The sequence below is a fragment of the Watersipora subatra genome, chromosome 3 (assembly GCF_963576615.1).
Source record: "Watersipora subatra chromosome 3, tzWatSuba1.1, whole genome shotgun sequence".
Classification (NCBI taxonomy): Eukaryota; Metazoa; Bryozoa; class Gymnolaemata; order Cheilostomatida; family Watersiporidae; genus Watersipora; species Watersipora subatra.
The window spans coordinates 67609067-67627797 of NC_088710.1; the positions used below are offsets into that span (position 1 = coordinate 67609067).

The 18731-nt window shown below is 33.2% G+C and overlaps 2 protein-coding genes across 2 annotated transcripts in view; one reads left to right on the forward strand and one right to left on the reverse strand.

Moving 5' to 3' along the window:
• The first annotated feature begins 263 nt into the window (after positions 1-263).
• Positions 264-7679, forward strand: LOC137390100 (immediate early response 3-interacting protein 1-like). The gene is made up of 3 exons (XM_068076351.1): positions 264-408; positions 5548-5640; positions 7495-7679. Exons 1-3 carry the CDS (start codon positions 318-320, stop codon positions 7548-7550), a joined length of 240 nt encoding a protein of 79 aa, XP_067932452.1. The 5' UTR covers positions 264-317; the 3' UTR covers positions 7551-7679.
• The window catches only part of LOC137390912 (protein virilizer homolog), a 46545-nt gene continuing 35409 nt past the window's right edge, over positions 7596-18731 (reverse strand). The window contains exons 33-35 of the mRNA XM_068077228.1: positions 8173-8311; positions 7957-8063; positions 7596-7836 (exon numbers count right to left, since the gene is read on the reverse strand). Of these exons, the coding sequence (XP_067933329.1) occupies positions 7694-7836; positions 7957-8063; positions 8173-8311 (389 nt within the window). The 3' untranslated portion in view covers positions 7596-7693. The remainder of the gene's footprint in view (positions 7837-7956; positions 8064-8172; positions 8312-18731) is intronic.

The window sequence follows — 18731 nt, forward strand, 5'->3', positions numbered from 1 at the left end:
TCTCTTGACACTCATAGGTAAAGCATGGAAACACTTTGTCGTTATAAACTTGCCTTATTACATTATTGATCTTAAAACGTAGATAGGTATTTTGTACATTAAAAAAAATTGAAGTTGTCTGCTATTGGAATGTCGACAATCGCACCGTTCGCTTAACATGCTGGACGGTTACATCGCCCGTTTAACATAGAGAACAACGTATTAAATCGACCGTTTCAAATGTAGACCAGTTAATCTTCCGACGAGTCATATACACAGCAAACGTTGATGTTGGCATCGTAATTTTGAAGCACGACGACGCGAAAATCGCTTTTAAGATGGCATTTGGTATCTATTCTTTGTTAGAAGCAATCTTATTATGTTTAAACGCTGTATGCGTACTGCACGATAAAAGATTTTTATCAAAACGTAAGTAATTTTGGTGTGACATCTATAATACTATAATGTTTAATGTTAAGGTACTTACCTAAGATGTAGGATACTCCGTGCATGAACTAGCAACATTGACGCCAACTTTTCAAGAATTTTGTGAAACATCTCACTTGAGTCTATATTTACTTTGTAGCAAAAGTGTTTGTTTATTCCAATGGTTCTTAACCTTGTTGGATGTACTGAATCCTGCAAATATGTGTACAACAACCAAACCTTTTGTAGCTGAAAATGTCTGTATATATATATAAGTGAATGAACTAAAATATGCTATTTTTGCCAAATTCATGATTACTCTTCACTAAATCTCTGGGGTTGAACCAAACTCAGGTTGAGAACTACAAGTTTACATGAATGCGACAAAGCATTTCCTGGTTCTGCGCTGACTATCCATGACACCCTCTTCCTAAAACATACATATATTTCAAAAACAGATGTGGAAGCAAAGACATAATGTGATGGCATAACACACAATCAGATCAAACTGAAAAAGCTAGCATTAACTATTTTTTCTATGTAAACTACATCCCTTCTAATTTCTAAGATCACTAACAACAAAATCTGCTAACCAAGAGGGTGGCCTACAAACTCTTGACTTGGTTGGCCTGAACAGGGTTAACAGCTATGGCTTTACTTTTTGCATCCTGTGCAGCAGGCTCAATGCACATGTTCAACTTTTGGATCACAGCTAAGCTCATACATAGTCTACTGTTACTGGCTGTTGTTCCTCTGGCTGCCTTCAACACAGTATAATTTCCTGTACACACCTAATTTCTTTCTCTATCTTTACTGCTGTTTTAGAAACTAAATTAGAAATCGTCCTTGTTTCTCAAACTGTATTATATTTTGGATTGTTTGGTTTTACAGATATTTGGTCTCTAATCTTAGAATGATATAGTGGCACATCTCATTTTGTGGACATTGTTTGTTCTAATACATGTGTTTGGTATCTGAACAGTTCTTCACATGGAACAATATCCTCAATGTTTCATGAGCTGTTATGCCAACACAACATCCGCAATACATCCTCCGGAGCGAGTTAACATTTTCTTGTTGCGATGATTCCATTTGACCACCTTATTACCTAAAACCTTACAAGTGCAGCAGAAAATCGGGTTTTGTTGAATGTGCAGATGTCATCAGATTCGTGTTGCAGTAATAATTAGTATTGTTAACTCATAGAGGCATTAAAACAGGAAGAAAAAAGAATGCTGGATATAGGCGACTATGAACAATAGTTAATTATTCTATATGTGATAGTAATTAGGATATTAAAGGAAAGATACCCATGCATATAATGTAAGTAGTTGAGGGTAAGACAATCTCTGCAGGTTTTTAACTTGTCGGTCAACAGGTTTACACGCTACTTTTCTAGCTCAGGCTTTCAGGCTTTAACATAGAGGAGCTGTTTATTGATGAAGTATCTCACTTGGTAGCCCTCTTTCTGAGAATATACGGTCCATATGTTTTGTAATCAATGCTGTAATTTTATTCGTTAGTTTTTTCTACGTGATATACCTTGAAGACTTATAATCAATGCCAGTAAGATACAATACTCCATTATAGGGATTTATTCCTATAGCTAGTTTCTGCCAGTTACTCCCCACCCCTATTTATCGGGTCCTCCAATGAGCTGGAACAGGGTCAATTCGCTTACATGGGTGACATGCCTTCACTATATTCTCGAACATGTTTTTGGTAACTGTTGGCTGAGTTTGAGGTTTCTTACTATATCTGCGCCATTCGAGGCAGCCTGACAGGGACTTTTTACTCTTGAAGAACTCTTGCAGTGTCAATTGGTCTCACAAGCCCTTCAAAATCGAGCCATACATTTGCAGATGTTGGTTTAGTCATGACTCGGGTACTACTGATCGTTTAACCGATGTGTCATCTACATAATGATCAGTTCTGCTATGCACAGCCTTATGAGTTGAAGAAACTTTAGCCCAAATCATTGTCATAGTCTAGCGAGCAGCATTTAGTACAAAACCCTCGTTCCATCCGATATAGCTCGTGGTTGAAACATACAGTCTGAAATCTATGCACTGAGACCTCCACATAAAGCTGCAGATAGGCCTTTTGGAGGTTGAGTAAACAAACAATGCCACCTGTTTTTCTCTTTTCTCCCAGCTTCTTCTGTTGCACTGCCACATCACTACCAGAATTCCTATGCACATATTAGTTGACCTGATGTCTATAGTCCATGACAGGTCTGTCCTTCTTTCGCTTGTGATGAAGCAGCCTTGAGTGGAACTATCCTACTTACTTTTCTATGTATTTACTCAACATGCGGTTTCAACCAGCCATCATCAATCCGCCGTACCATTTTGTTATTGTGTTGTTTCTTACAGTTCTCTTTTATGGTACGTTCTGGCCACTGATTTATATTATTAGTATAGGCTCTTCACTTTGCCATTTAACTTTTGCCTTCAAAGGTCTTTTTGTGGGAAGTAATTATTGTCAATTGTTCCAGCTTTGCCACCTACCCAATTTTCTCTAGTTCCAACAACTCTACATTGGGTCACACAAAACAATTGCTTATGCTTAAGTTAGCTATTAAAGGTTAATTGACAAGAATTTAAAATTACATCTATATCTAACGATATAATCAAGATATTTAGTTTTTCAGCAATGATTTTGATGTTAGAAGAGTGAAAAGCCACTTTTAAAGACAAAAACACTTGTAATGAAAGCTTCAAATTGTGATGGGAGCAGTTCATTTTTTAGGCAAAACAAAGATGTATTGTCTACGATGTCAATGCTGACGATTAGCCAATGCGTGAATGCAAGACAAAAGTGCTTTTGTTTATGGCGCCTTACAGTGCCTCGCGTTGCGTGTTCACAACTCGAGTTGTACAACTCGAGTTGCCGTGTTGTCCAACTCGAGTTGCCGAATTGTACAACTCGGCCTGGGTTTATGACCTCGAGTTGTGTTACCTATACGCAAAACTAACACGGGTTCGTAAAGAAAGCAAAGTGAGTAATTGGGGTGTCTAATTTACAGAAATTTAATATTAATAATAATAATAATGATTTAAATATGTATACATATTTAAATTATATATTGGCGAGATTTGCGCATATTCATTTCTATAAATATAAAGAGACAAAAACAATTGTAGAATGTAAAAAGCAAACTAAAAACAATCTATATGAGAACCGAGCAGCGAATTTTTTTTTCCCAAACAGGTTTACACACGGCAGTAAAATTTTGGCTCATGGTTGGCTTAGTAATCGAGTTTTAGTAATCAAAACCTACATCATTACATTGAAAGTCAATAGTTATAATTAGAGAGGAACACAAAATTCCAAAATATTATTCAAAATGGCTTAAATTAATGAGTTTTAAGTGAGCGCCTCTTACGTTTTAACAGCACTTTTTGAATGATAACATCAGTTTTGCTACGTTATTTAGAATTTTGTGTTCCTTTCTAATTATAACTATTGATTTCTAATGTAATGATGTAAGTTTTGGTTACTAAAACTCAATTACTAAAGCCAATCATGAGCCAAAATTTTACTGCCGTATGTAAACCTGTTTGGGAAAAAGAAATTCGCAGCCAGCCGGGCAACTTCTTTTTCAAATAAAAAAAGAGTCATCTCTCTAGAATCTGACAAGAAACTGAATGAACACCAAAATGAACATAGAAATTATTTCAACGGCGTTTAATGATGCACAAAAAATTCCATATAGCTAGAGAAAATGAAACGATGAGATGTTCTCAAGCCGAGTTGTTGAACTCGAGTTGCTGTTTAAAGAACTCGGCTTGGGTTTTGATGAACTCGAGTTGTGCAACTCGAGTTGTACAACTCGAGTTATATTTACAAACTCGAGTTGTACAACTCGAGTTGTGCAACTCGAGTTGCAAACTCGGCACAGTATAATTCTAATAATTCGCTATTAGTTTTAGTTTTACAGTACATACATAGTTTAATTTCTATTAGCTAACGGGTGCCTATTAATATACCATTGTTAATATAACCAGATCTACGGTTATGCTACCGTAATACCAGTATATTGCACCTTACTTTTGAAAAGTCGCGTTGCGTGTTCACAACTCGAGTTGTGCAACTCGAGTTGTACAACTCGAGTTGTGAACACGCAACGCGAGGCACTGTAAGGCGCCATATTTTGTTGGCTGCCATTCTACTACATTTTCCCTCTCTAGCTGCCATGCTCCGTGTTTTGGTTACCCTGCATGGCAGATAATTATAATATGCTGATTATAGAAGTACACCAATCGGCTTGTGTGTTTCATTTCGTGGACTACGCTAGTGACAAATTTTTTCTTCGCACAAATATAAAATTGAAAATGTTGTCGGTAAAAATTAGCTATTCAGGGAAGTCATCTGTTTAATACCTACTAATACATGTTTCGCTTTCTTGAAATAGGATTTTGATCGGACAGTTTTTAGATAATATAGTTAAAAGACGAGGAATTTTAATACACCTATTAGCATTGCAGCAGTTTTTAGTAGATATTGTGCAAAGACTGTGAAGTTTTCTGTCCTCTTTTATGACATAAAAATGTTGATAAAATCTAGTATTTGGTCAAAATTACTCTAAAATATTATTTAAACCCCAGTCATGTAAGGATGCTTTGCACTGTCAGTTAACCTTTAAAATATGGCCTATCATGTTCAATTAAAACTAAATGAATTTAAAATATTTTGAATCCAATCAGCATAAAGATAATAATTGAATAATTGATTTGCGTTTTAAATTATTCTTTGTGTCAAGGTTGGAGGTGGTAATTTTGTTATAAGCCTCTAGAACAGAAATTCTGAGTTCTAAACTTAAATACTTAAATGTTTATAGGCACAAACTCTGGTGTGGTGAACTTTAGAAAGCAAAAATTTTCCTCTTTTTGTGTCATAATATCACAATCATTTCTAGAGCACACTGAAGGAATAATCAAAATAGTTTATTAATATCCTCTTTGCTGTTCCTTACTGGGAGGTCGTATTAAACCAGAGGATAAGAAGTTATCTGCACGTTATACAAACTGCTGCTAAGGTCACATGTGGACGTGTTACGGAGAGCTACAGCCAATTAGTTTATATTAAATGGAGAAGCAATCCAACTATGTCAACCATCTTATGGTTTACTTTATTTAGTTGGTCCTGCTGAAGCACCTGGCTTCGGAGAGGAACCCGGAATGAAGTCACAACTACTAAACCTCATAAAATCTATAAGAACAGTTGTAAGAAGTAAGTTTGCACCTCATTATAATGTTCATTCACAATCATATTGGTCATAGGTTTATGTAATCCGTCTGTTTGTTACCCTGTCAACATATTATGCCATAGTATAAGATGAAAGTTGAAAATATTTCTATTTATTAATAATAGCTTTCGTAAAATGCTTCCTACATCAAAGAAACTGGTCCTCCCTTGACAAAATAAAATGTTAGCTGTTCTCCTTAATAGGTTTAGTCTTTGTAAGAATGGCTCCAATCTCTACACAGGCTTAGAAGATCATGTTTTTCTGTTTGATTTTTCTATTCTATATTTACAGTGTCGCTCTGAAGTTATTGCATTCTTAATCATTCGCAAAAATGTTATGCAAAAAGGTGATGTTTCTGTAGTGTAACAAAACAGTTTGAAATTTGATCGCAAGTGGATTCTATTTTATTTGCCTTTTTGTCTATAGATATTTAGATATCTTATGGTAGCATCTGATCTGGTATTATCATAGTGAAACCTTGACTTATGACATACAAAGTCAAATTAAAAGCAAATATTCAACTCAAGATACGATGTTCAAAGTTTTTTAAAACACCAGTCGTTAGCGAAAAATTAAAAAGCTAGTGAAGATGAGAAACTAAACATAAAACAGTGTCTAAATCAACTCGGCTGATATATATTAATCTAGTCGCGGTTACAGTAACACCACATGTCTTTATTGTCCCTTTACCTCTGAATCTATACTTCCATTATCACTTCTCAGCTGTACAGTAATTATATAAAGCTTATCATTATTTTATTAGTCTAGTTACAATAATTATATAAAGCTTATCATTATTTTATTAGTCTAGTTTTTCTATGTAATTTCTATGTTCGCATGTTTAGTTTTTACACACGGTGTTTTACATATAACGCATTTATTTAATGCTAAATATAGCTGACTACTTCAATTAGGTATCATTAAGTATTTTTTGCTGTAAAATGTTTTATAAGGGCTGCGTATATTATAGGGCTAATCTTGTAAGAGTATTTGCGTCAACATATGACAATTTTGACATATGAAGAAAACTGTAGAAATAATTGTTTAGTATGTCATAGTTTGAGTGTATTTCTAACCATTTGTCATAGACATACCATAGCTATATGGCCCTCTTGTGGGCAAGCTGCTGAGTGTGCCATGTGGGAAGAAAACTTTTTGGTACACCCATAGGAATAGGCTGGTCATCTGAAAACAATGACATGCATGTCATTTCTCTTTAGCTTATAAGGCAACTTTGTTAACCAGTAGCATGGCATCTATTAATTGGGACAGCCTGCGCATGCCTTGTAACATTGGTAACAGATAGCTATAAATATACCGGTGACCAGCAGCTGGTTATTTGATGTAGCCTGCTGCAGTCGATGCTCTGTGCTACTCAAATAGGTTAGCACATTTTAAAATTGTAACGTGTGCATTTGGTGTCTTAATACTGTGGTAATACTTTTGTATAATTTAATGTTATTCTACCCTAAGCCTGAATGTATACATCCCACCCAAGTTGCGCTAAAGAAATGCACTAAATCCCAAAAATACAATGACCATGTAGATGAAATTATTACAATCAGAGTTATCTTACTTTATTATACCGAGGAGACAAGTCTGAATATGTCAATTTTTGGAAAGTTCCGCATATGCATTACTATAACATGTACATAATATTTACAATTTCTCGATGCAACCACAGATTTGCTATAGCTTCTTTTGTGGTTTAATTAAGGAATGTCACTTGATTTCGCAATCCATAATATATATGCTCATAGAATTTTCCTTATTGTTAAAAGTGCGTTACTTCATTCATTTTATTAGTTGTCTTGAACTTATCTCAAATTTGTTTGCAGTCCCACTAATAGGAGTCAACATAGTGACTATTGCGCTGAAGTTGGTATTGGGATGAGGTATAGAGAACTTGCGCCACAGAATAGAATTAAAAACATTTTATACGCTGTATATTTATTGACACCAACATTGACCTATCAATTCTCAATTTCATGTACACATATATATAATATAATACATATTGTTTACATTATGGTATGCTTATTTTGTGTAAGATCGATAATGGTTTGGCCGATCTCGATCTCGGGATGTTGTTGGTCCTAATCTAGGATTCTTGTCCCTGCTACTGTAATAAGGTGTCATGCCTCTTCCACGACCCATTCCGCCCCGACTCTCCGACATACCTGCTGAAAAGGTGAGTACAGCCAAGTCAGGTAGGAAAAGAGAAAACTGATATTAACACTGATATTAACACTCATACAAACGAATGATAAGTTATACAGACACAAGAAACTTTGACTTACATCTTGGAGTATAGGACCGCCGGTCAGATGATGAATTCTCATTACTGTATCTGCTACTAGAACTCTGTGGAGAGAAAGTTCTTCTCTCTTGCCTTATATTGCTCATCCTACAGCATAGATCTTGTCTCGAATCATATATACTAGGATGTGGTGAGCTAAAGAACCAAGCTTTTCAGTTAAAAAATGGATTTGAGGAAATAATGTTCAAGTACTCACATGCCACCGCGGCCTCCAGCAAATCTGGCACTGTCATCAAACCTATGGCCGCCACCTCGAGTATGAAAGTAACTGCCCCGTGTACTTGATGAGCCTCTGGGAGTACCTCTGTTGCTACCTCGAAATCCTCCACGAAAATCTGTCCAAGTAGTAAGATGAATATACTGTATGATGAGATATTAGTAAGATGAATACACTGTATGATGAGATATTAGTAAGATGAATACACTGTATGATGAGATGTTAGTAAGATGAATACACTGTGTGATGAGATGTTAGTAAGATGAATATACTGTATGATGAGATGTTAGTAAGATGAATACACTGTATGATGAGATGTTGGTAAGATGAATACACTGTGTGATGAGATGTTAGTAAGATGAATACACTGTATGATGAGATGTTAGTAAGATGAATACACTGTGTGATGAGATGTTAGTAAGATGAATATACTGTATGATGAGATGTTAGTAAGATGAATACACTGTATGATGAGATGTTGGTAAGATGAATACACTGTGTGATGAGATGTTAGTAAGATGAATACACTGTATGATGAGATGTTAGTAAGATGAATACACTGTATGATGAGATGTTAGTAAGATGAATATACTGTATGATGAGATGTTAGTAAGATGAATATACTGTATGATGAGATGTTAGTAAGATGAATATACTGTATGATGAGATGTTAGTAAGATGAATATACTGTGTGATGAGATATTAGTAAGATGAATACACTGTATGATGAGATGTTAGTAAGATTAATATACTGTATGATGAGATGTTAGTAAGATGAATACACTGTATGATGAGATGTTAGTAAGATGAATATACTGTGTGATGAGATGTTAGTAAGATGAATACACTGGATGATGAGATGTTAGTAAGATGAATACACTGGATGATGAGATGTTAGTAAAATGAATATACTGTGTGATGAGATGTTAGTAAGATGAATTCACTGTATGATGAGATGTTAGTAAGATGAATACACTGTATGATGAGATGTTGGTAAGATGAATACACTGTATGATGAAATGTTAGTAAGATGAATACACTGTATGATGAGATGTTCGTAAGATGAATACACTGTATCATGAGATGTTAGTAAGATGAATACACTGTGTGATGAGATGTTAGTAAGATGAATATACTGTATGATGAGATGTTAGTAAGATGAATATACTGTATGATGAGATGTTAGTAAGATGAATACACTGTATGATGAGATGTTAGTAAGATGAATATACTGTGTGATGAGATGTTAGTAAGATGAATACACTGGATGATGAGATGTTAGTAAGATGAATACACTGGATGATGAGATGTTAGTAAAATGAATATACTGTGTGATGAGATGTTAGTAAGATGAATTCACTGTATGATGAGATGTTAGTAAGATGAATACACTGTATGATGAGATGTTGGTAAGATGAATACACTGTATGATGAAATGTTAGTAAGATGAATACACTGTATGATGAGATGTTCGTAAGATGAATACACTGTATCATGAGATGTTAGTAAGATGAATACACTGTGTGATGAGATGTTAGTAAGATGAATATACTGTATGATGAGATGTTAGTAAGATGAATACACTGTATGATGAGATGTTAGTAAGATGAATACACTGTATGATGAGATGTTAGTAAGATGAATACACTGTGTGATGAGATGTTAGTAAGATGAATATACTGTATGATGAGATGTTAGTAAAATGAATATACTGTATGATGAGATGTTGGTAAGATGAATACACTGGATGATGAGATGTTAGTAAGATGAATACACTGGATGATGAGATGTTAGTAAAATGAATATACTGTGTGATGAGATGTTAGTAAGATGAATTCACTGTATGATGAGATGTTAGTAAGATGAATACACTGTATGATGAGATGTTGGTAAGATGAATACACTGTATGATGAAATGTTAGTAAGATGAATACACTGTATGATGAGATGTTCGTAAGATGAATACACTGTATCATGAGATGTTAGTAAGATGAATACACTGTGTGATGAGATGTTAGTAAGATGAATATACTGTATGATGAGATGTTAGTAAGATGAATATACTGTATGATGAGATGTTAGTAAGATGAATACACTGTATGATGAGATGTTAGTAAGATGAATACACTGTATCATGAGATGTTAGTAAGATGAATACACTGTATGATGAGATGTTAGTAAGATGAATACACTGTGTGATGAGATGTTAGTAAGATGAATATACTGTATGATGAGATGTTAGTAAGATGAATACACTGTATGATGAGATGTTGGTAAGATGAATACACTGTATGATGAGATGTTAGTAAGATGAATACACTGTATCATGAGATGTTAGTAAGATGAATATACTGTATGATGAGATGTTGGTAAGATGAATACACTGTATGATGAGATGTTAGTAAGATGAATACACTGTATCATGAGATGTTAGTAAGATGAATACACTGTGTGATGAGATGTTAGTAAGATGAATACACTGTATGATGAGATGTTAGTAAGATGAATACACTGTATGATGAGATGTTAGTAAGATGAATACACTGTATGATGAGATGTTAGTAAGATGAATATACTGTATGATGAGATGTTAGTAAGATGAATACACTGCGTGATGAGATGTTAGTAAGATGAATACACTGGATGATGAGATGTTGGTAAGATGAATACACTGTATGATGAGATGTTAGTAACATGAATACACTGTGTGATGAGATGTTAGTAAGATGAATATACTGTATGATGAGATGTTAGTAAGATGAATACACTGTATGATGAGATGTTAGTAAGATGAATATACTGTATGATGAGATGTTAGTAAGATGAATACACTGGATGATGAGATGTTAGTAAGATGAATACACTGTATGATGAGATGTTAGTAAGATGAATACACTGTATGATGAGATGTTAGTAACATGAATACACTGTATGATGAGATGTTAGTAAGATGAATACACTGTGTGATGAGATGTTAGTAAGATGAATATACTGTATGATGAGATGTTAGTAAGATGAATACACTGTATGATGAGATGTTAGTAAAATGAATATACTGTATGATGAGATGTTGGTAAGATGAATACACTGTATGATGAGATGTTAGTAAGATGAATACACTGCATGATGAGATGTTAGTAAGATGAATACACTGTATGATGAGATGTTAGTAAAATGAATATACTGTATGATGAGATGTTGGTAAGATGAATACACTGTATGATGAGATGTTAGTAAGATGAATACACTGCATGATGAGATGTTAGTAAGATGAATACACTGTATGATGAGATGTTAGTAAAATGAATATACTGTATGATGAGATGTTGGTAAGATGAATACACTGGATGATGAGATGTTAGTAAGATGAATATACTGTATGATGAGATGTTAGTAAGATGAATACACTGTATGATGAGATGTTAGTAAAATGAATATACTGTATGATGAGATGTTGGTAAGATGAATACACTGTATGATGAGATGTTAGTAAGATGAATACACTGCATGATGAGATGTTAGTAAGATGAATACACTGTATGATGAGATGTTAGTAAAATGAATATACTGTATGATGAGATGTTGGTAAGATGAATACACTGTATGATGAGATGTTAGTAAGATGAATACACTGCATGATGAGATGTTAGTAAGATGAATACACTGTATGATGAGATGTTAGTAAAATGAATATACTGTATGATGAGATGTTGGTAAGATGAATACACTGTATGATGAGATGTTAGTAAGATGAATACACTGGATGATGAGATGTTAGTAAGATGAATATACTGTATGATGAGATGTTAGTAAGATGAATACACTGTATGATGAGATGTTAGTAAAATGAATATACTGTATGATGAGATGTTGGTAAGATGAATACACTGGATGATGAGATGTTAGTAAGATGAATATACTGTATGATGAGATGTTAGTAAGATGAATACACTGTATGATGAGATGTTAGTAACATGAATACACTGTATGATGAGATGTTAGTAAGATGAATATACTGTGTGATGAGATGTTAGTAAGATGAATACACTGCATGATGAGATGTTAGTAAAATGAATACACTGTATGATGAGATGTTAGTAAGATGAATACACTGTATGATGAGATGTTAGTAACATGAATACACTGTATGATGAGATGTTGGTAAGATGAATACACTGGATGATGAGATGTTAGTAAGATGAATATACTGTGTGATGAGATGTTAGTAAGATGAATACACTGTATGATGAGATGTTAGTAACATGAATACACTGTATGATGAGATGTTAGTAAGATGAATATACTGTGTGATGAGATGTTAGTAAGATGAATACACTGCATGATGAGATGTTAGTAAAATGAATACACTGTATGATGAGATGTTAGTAAAATGAATATACTGTATGATGAGATGTTGGTAAGATGAATACACTGGATGATGAGATGTTAGTAAGATGAATACACTGCATGATGAGATGTTAGTAAAATGAATACACTGTATGATGAGATGTTAGTAAGATGAATACACTGTATGATGAGATGTTGGTAAGATGAATACACTGGATGATGAGATGTTAGTAAGATGAATATACTGTGTGATGAGATGTTAGTAAGATGAATACACTGCATGATGAGATGTTAGTAAGATGAATACACTGTATGATGAGATGTTAGTAAAATGAATATACTGTATGATGAGATGTTGGTAAGATGAATACACTGGATGATGAGATGTTAGTAAGATGAATATACTGTATGATGAGATGTTAGTAAGATGAATACACTGTATGATGAGATGTTAGTAAAATGAATATACTGTATGATGAGATGTTGGTAAGATGAATACACTGTATGATGAGATGTTAGTAAGATGAATACACTGCATGATGAGATGTTAGTAAGATGAATACACTGTATGATGAGATGTTAGTAAAATGAATATACTGTATGATGAGATGTTGGTAAGATGAATACACTGTATGATGAGATGTTAGTAAGATGAATACACTGCATGATGAGATGTTAGTAAGATGAATACACTGTATGATGAGATGTTAGTAAAATGAATATACTGTATGATGAGATGTTGGTAAGATGAATACACTGTATGATGAGATGTTAGTAAGATGAATACACTGGATGATGAGATGTTAGTAAGATGAATATACTGTATGATGAGATGTTAGTAAGATGAATACACTGTATGATGAGATGTTAGTAAAATGAATATACTGTATGATGAGATGTTGGTAAGATGAATACACTGGATGATGAGATGTTAGTAAGATGAATATACTGTATGATGAGATGTTAGTAAGATGAATACACTGTATGATGAGATGTTAGTAACATGAATACACTGTATGATGAGATGTTAGTAAGATGAATATACTGTGTGATGAGATGTTAGTAAGATGAATACACTGCATGATGAGATGTTAGTAAAATGAATACACTGTATGATGAGATGTTAGTAAGATGAATACACTGTATGATGAGATGTTAGTAACATGAATACACTGTATGATGAGATGTTGGTAAGATGAATACACTGGATGATGAGATGTTAGTAAGATGAATATACTGTGTGATGAGATGTTAGTAAGATGAATACACTGTATGATGAGATGTTAGTAACATGAATACACTGTATGATGAGATGTTAGTAAGATGAATATACTGTGTGATGAGATGTTAGTAAGATGAATACACTGCATGATGAGATGTTAGTAAAATGAATACACTGTATGATGAGATGTTAGTAAAATGAATATACTGTATGATGAGATGTTGGTAAGATGAATACACTGGATGATGAGATGTTAGTAAGATGAATACACTGCATGATGAGATGTTAGTAAAATGAATACACTGTATGATGAGATGTTAGTAAGATGAATACACTGTATGATGAGATGTTGGTAAGATGAATACACTGGATGATGAGATGTTAGTAAGATGAATATACTGTGTGATGAGATGTTAGTAAGATGAATACACTGCATGATGAGATGTTAGTAAAATGAATACACTGTATGATGAGATGTTGGTAAGATGAATATACTGTATGATGAGATGTTAGTAAGATGAATACACTGTATGATGAGATGTTAGTAAGATGAATATACTGTGTGATGAGATGTTAGTAAGATGAATACACTGGATGATGAGATGTTAGTAAGATGAATACACTGGATGATGAGATGTTAGTAAAATGAATATACTGTGTGATGAGATGTTAGTAAGATGAATATACTGTGTGATGAGATGTTAGTAAGATGAATACACTGGATGATGAGATGTTAGTAAGATGAATACACTGTATGATGAGATGTTGGTAAGATGAATACACTGTATGATGAAATGTTAGTAAGATGAATACACTGTATGATGAGATGTTCGTAAGATGAATACACTGTATCATGAGATGTTAGTAAGATGAATACACTGTGTGATGAGATGTTAGTAAGATGAATATACTGTATGATGAGATGTTAGTAAGATGAATATACTGTATGATGAGATGTTAGTAAGATGAATACACTGTATGATGAGATGTTAGTAAGATGAATATACTGTGTGATGAGATGTTAGTAAGATGAATACACTGGATGATGAGATGTTAGTAAGATGAATACACTGGATGATGAGATGTTAGTAAAATGAATATACTGTGTGATGAGATGTTAGTAAGATGAATTCACTGTATGATGAGATGTTAGTAAGATAAATACACTGTATGATGAGATGTTGGTAAGATGAATACACTGTATGATGAAATGTTAGTAAGATGAATACACTGTATGATGAGATGTTCGTAAGATGAATACACTGTATCATGAGATGTTAGTAAGATGAATACACTGTGTGATGAGATGTTAGTAAGATGAATATACTGTATGATGAGATGTTAGTAAGATGAATATACTGTATGATGAGATGTTAGTAAGATGAATACACTGTATGATGAGATGTTAGTAAGATGAATACACTGTATGATGAGATGTTAGTAAGATGAATACACTGTGTGATGAGATGTTAGTAAGATGAATATACTGTATGATGAGATGTTAGTAAAATGAATATACTGTATGATGAGATGTTGGTAAGATGAATACACTGGATGATGAGATGTTAGTAAGATGAATACACTGGATGATGAGATGTTAGTAAAATGAATATACTGTGTGATGAGATGTTAGTAAGATGAATTCACTGTATGATGAGATGTTAGTAAGATGAATACACTGTATGATGAGATGTTGGTAAGATGAATACACTGTATGATGAAATGTTAGTAAGATGAATACACTGTATGATGAGATGTTCGTAAGATGAATACACTGTATCATGAGATGTTAGTAAGATGAATACACTGTGTGATGAGATGTTAGTAAGATGAATATACTGTATGATGAGATGTTAGTAAGATGAATATACTGTATGATGAGATGTTAGTAAGATGAATACACTGTATGATGAGATGTTAGTAAGATGAATACACTGTATCATGAGATGTTAGTAAGATGAATACACTGTATGATGAGATGTTAGTAAGATGAATACACTGTGTGATGAGATGTTAGTAAGATGAATATACTGTACGATGAGATGTTAGTAAGATGAATACACTGTATGATGAGATGTTGGTAAGATGAATACACTGTATGATGAGATGTTAGTAAGATGAATACACTGTATCATGAGATGTTGGTAAGATGAATACACTGGATGATGAGATGTTAGTAAGATGAATATACTGTGTGATGAGATGTTAGTAAGATGAATACACTGTATGATGAGATGTTAGTAACATGAATACACTGTATGATGAGATGTTAGTAAGATGAATATACTGTGTGATGAGATGTTAGTAAGATGAATACACTGCATGATGAGATGTTAGTAAAATGAATACACTGTATGATGAGATGTTAGTAAAATGAATATACTGTATGATGAGATGTTGGTAAGATGAATACACTGGATGATGAGATGTTAGTAAGATGAATACACTGCATGATGAGATGTTAGTAAAATGAATACACTGTATGATGAGATGTTAGTAAGATGAATACACTGTATGATGAGATGTTGGTAAGATGAATACACTGGATGATGAGATGTTAGTAAGATGAATATACTGTGTGATGAGATGTTAGTAAGATGAATACACTGCATGATGAGATGTTAGTAAAATGAATACACTGTATGATGAGATGTTGGTAAGATGAATATACTGTATGATGAGATGTTAGTAACATGAATACACTGTATGATGAGATGTTGGTAAGATGAATACACTGGATGATGAGATGTTAGTAAGATGAATATACTGTGTGATGAGATGTTAGTAAGATGAATACACTGCATGATGAGATGTTAGTAAAATGAATACACTGTATGATGAGATGTTAGTAAGATGAATACACTGTATGATGAGATGTTAGTAACATGAATACACTGTATGATGAGATGTTAGTAAGATGAATACACTGTGTGATGAGATGTTAGTAAGATGAATATACTGTATGATGAGATGTTAGTAAGATGAATACACTGTATGATGAGATGTTAGTAAAATGAATATACTGTATGATGAGATGTTGGTAAGATGGATACACTGTATGATGAGATGTTAGTAAGATCAATACACTGCATGATGAGATGTTAGTAAGATGAATATACTGTGTGATGAGATGTTAGTAAGATGAATACACTGTATGATGAGATGTTAGTAAGATGAATACACTGTATGATGAGATGTTAGTAAAATGAATATACTGTATGATGAGATGTTGGTAAGATGAATACACTGGATGATGAGATGTTAGTAAGATGAATATACTGTATGATGAGATGTTAGTAAGATGAATACACTGTATGATGAGATGTTAGTAAAATGAATATACTGTATGATGAGATGTTGGTAAGATGAATACACTGGATGATGAGATGTTAGTAAGATGAATACACTGCATGATGAGATGTTAGTAAAATGAATACACTGTATGATGAGATGTTAGTAAGATGAATACACTGCATGATGAGATGTTAGTAAGATGAATATACTGTGTGATGAGATGTTAGTAAAATGAATACACTGTAAGATGAGATGTTAGTAAGATGAATACACTGTATGATGAGAAGTTAGTAAAATGAATATACTGTATGATGAGATGTTGGTAAGATGAATACACTGGATGATGAGATGTTAGTAAGATGAATATACTGTATGATGAGATGTTAGTAAGATGAATACACTGTATGATGAGATGTTAGTAAAATGAATATACTGTAAGATGAGATGTTGGTAAGATGAATACACTGGATGATGAGATGTTAGTAAGATGAATACACTGCATGATGAGATGTTAGTAAAATGAATACACTGTATGATGAGATGTTAGTAAGATGAATACACTGTATGATGAGATGTTAGTAAGATGAATACACTGTGTGATGAGATGTTAGTAAGATGAATATACTGTATGATGAGATGTTAGTAAGATGAATACACTGTATGATGAGATGTTAGTAAAATGAATATACTGTATGATGAGATGTTAGTAAGATGAATACACTGCATGATGAGATGTTAGTAAGATGAATATACTGTATGATGAGATGTCAGTAAGATGAATACACTGCATGATGAGATGTTAGTAAGATGAATACACTGTATGATGAGATGTTAGTAAGATGAATACACTGTATGAGATGTTAGTAAGATGAATACACTGTGTGATGAGATGTTAGTAAGATGAATATACTGTATGATGAGATGTTAGTAAGATGAATACACTGTATGATGAGATGTTAGTAAAATGAATATACTGTATGATGAGATGTTGGTAAGATGAATACACTGTATGATGAGATATTAGTAAGATGAATATACTGTATGATGAGATGTTAGTAAGATGAATACACTGTATGATGAGATGTTAGTAAGATGAATACACTGCATGATGAGATGTTAGTAAGATGAATATACTGTGTGATGAGATGTTAGTAAGATGAATACACTGTATGATGAGATGTTAGTAAGATGAATACACCGTATGATGAGATGTTAGTAAGATGAATATACTGTATGATGAGATGTTGGTAAGATGAATACACTGGATGATGAGATGTTAGTAAGATGAATACACTGTATGATGAGATGTTAGTAAGATGAATATACTGTATGATGAGATGTTAGTAAGATGAATACACTGTATGATGAGATGTTAGTAAGATGAATATACTGTATGATGAGATGTTAGTAACATGAATACACTGTATGATGAGATGTTAGTAAGATGAATACACTGTATGATGAGATGTTAGTAAGATGAATACACTGTATGATGAGATGTTAGTAAGATGAATACACAGTATGATGAGATGTTAGTAAGATGAATACACAGTATGATGAGATGTTGGTAAGATGAATACACTGGATGATGAGATGTTAGTAAGATGAATACACCGTATGATGAGATGTTAGTAAGATGAATATACTGTATGATGAGATGTTGGTAAGATGAATA

What these genes read in the sequence shown, in the direction of transcription:
- LOC137390100 (XM_068076351.1), top strand. Translation starts at nt 318, where the DNA reads ATGGCATTTGGTATCTATTCTTTGTTAGAAGCAATCTTATTATGTTTA. An exon ending in TAAAAGATTTTTATCAAAAC is followed by an intron (nt 409 to 5,547) that starts GTAAGTAATTTT and finishes TACTTTATTTAG; the next exon opens with TTGGTCCTGCTGAAGCACCT. An exon ending in TATAAGAACAGTTGTAAGAA is followed by an intron (nt 5,641 to 7,494) that starts GTAAGTTTGCAC and finishes ATTTGTTTGCAG; the next exon opens with TCCCACTAATAGGAGTCAAC.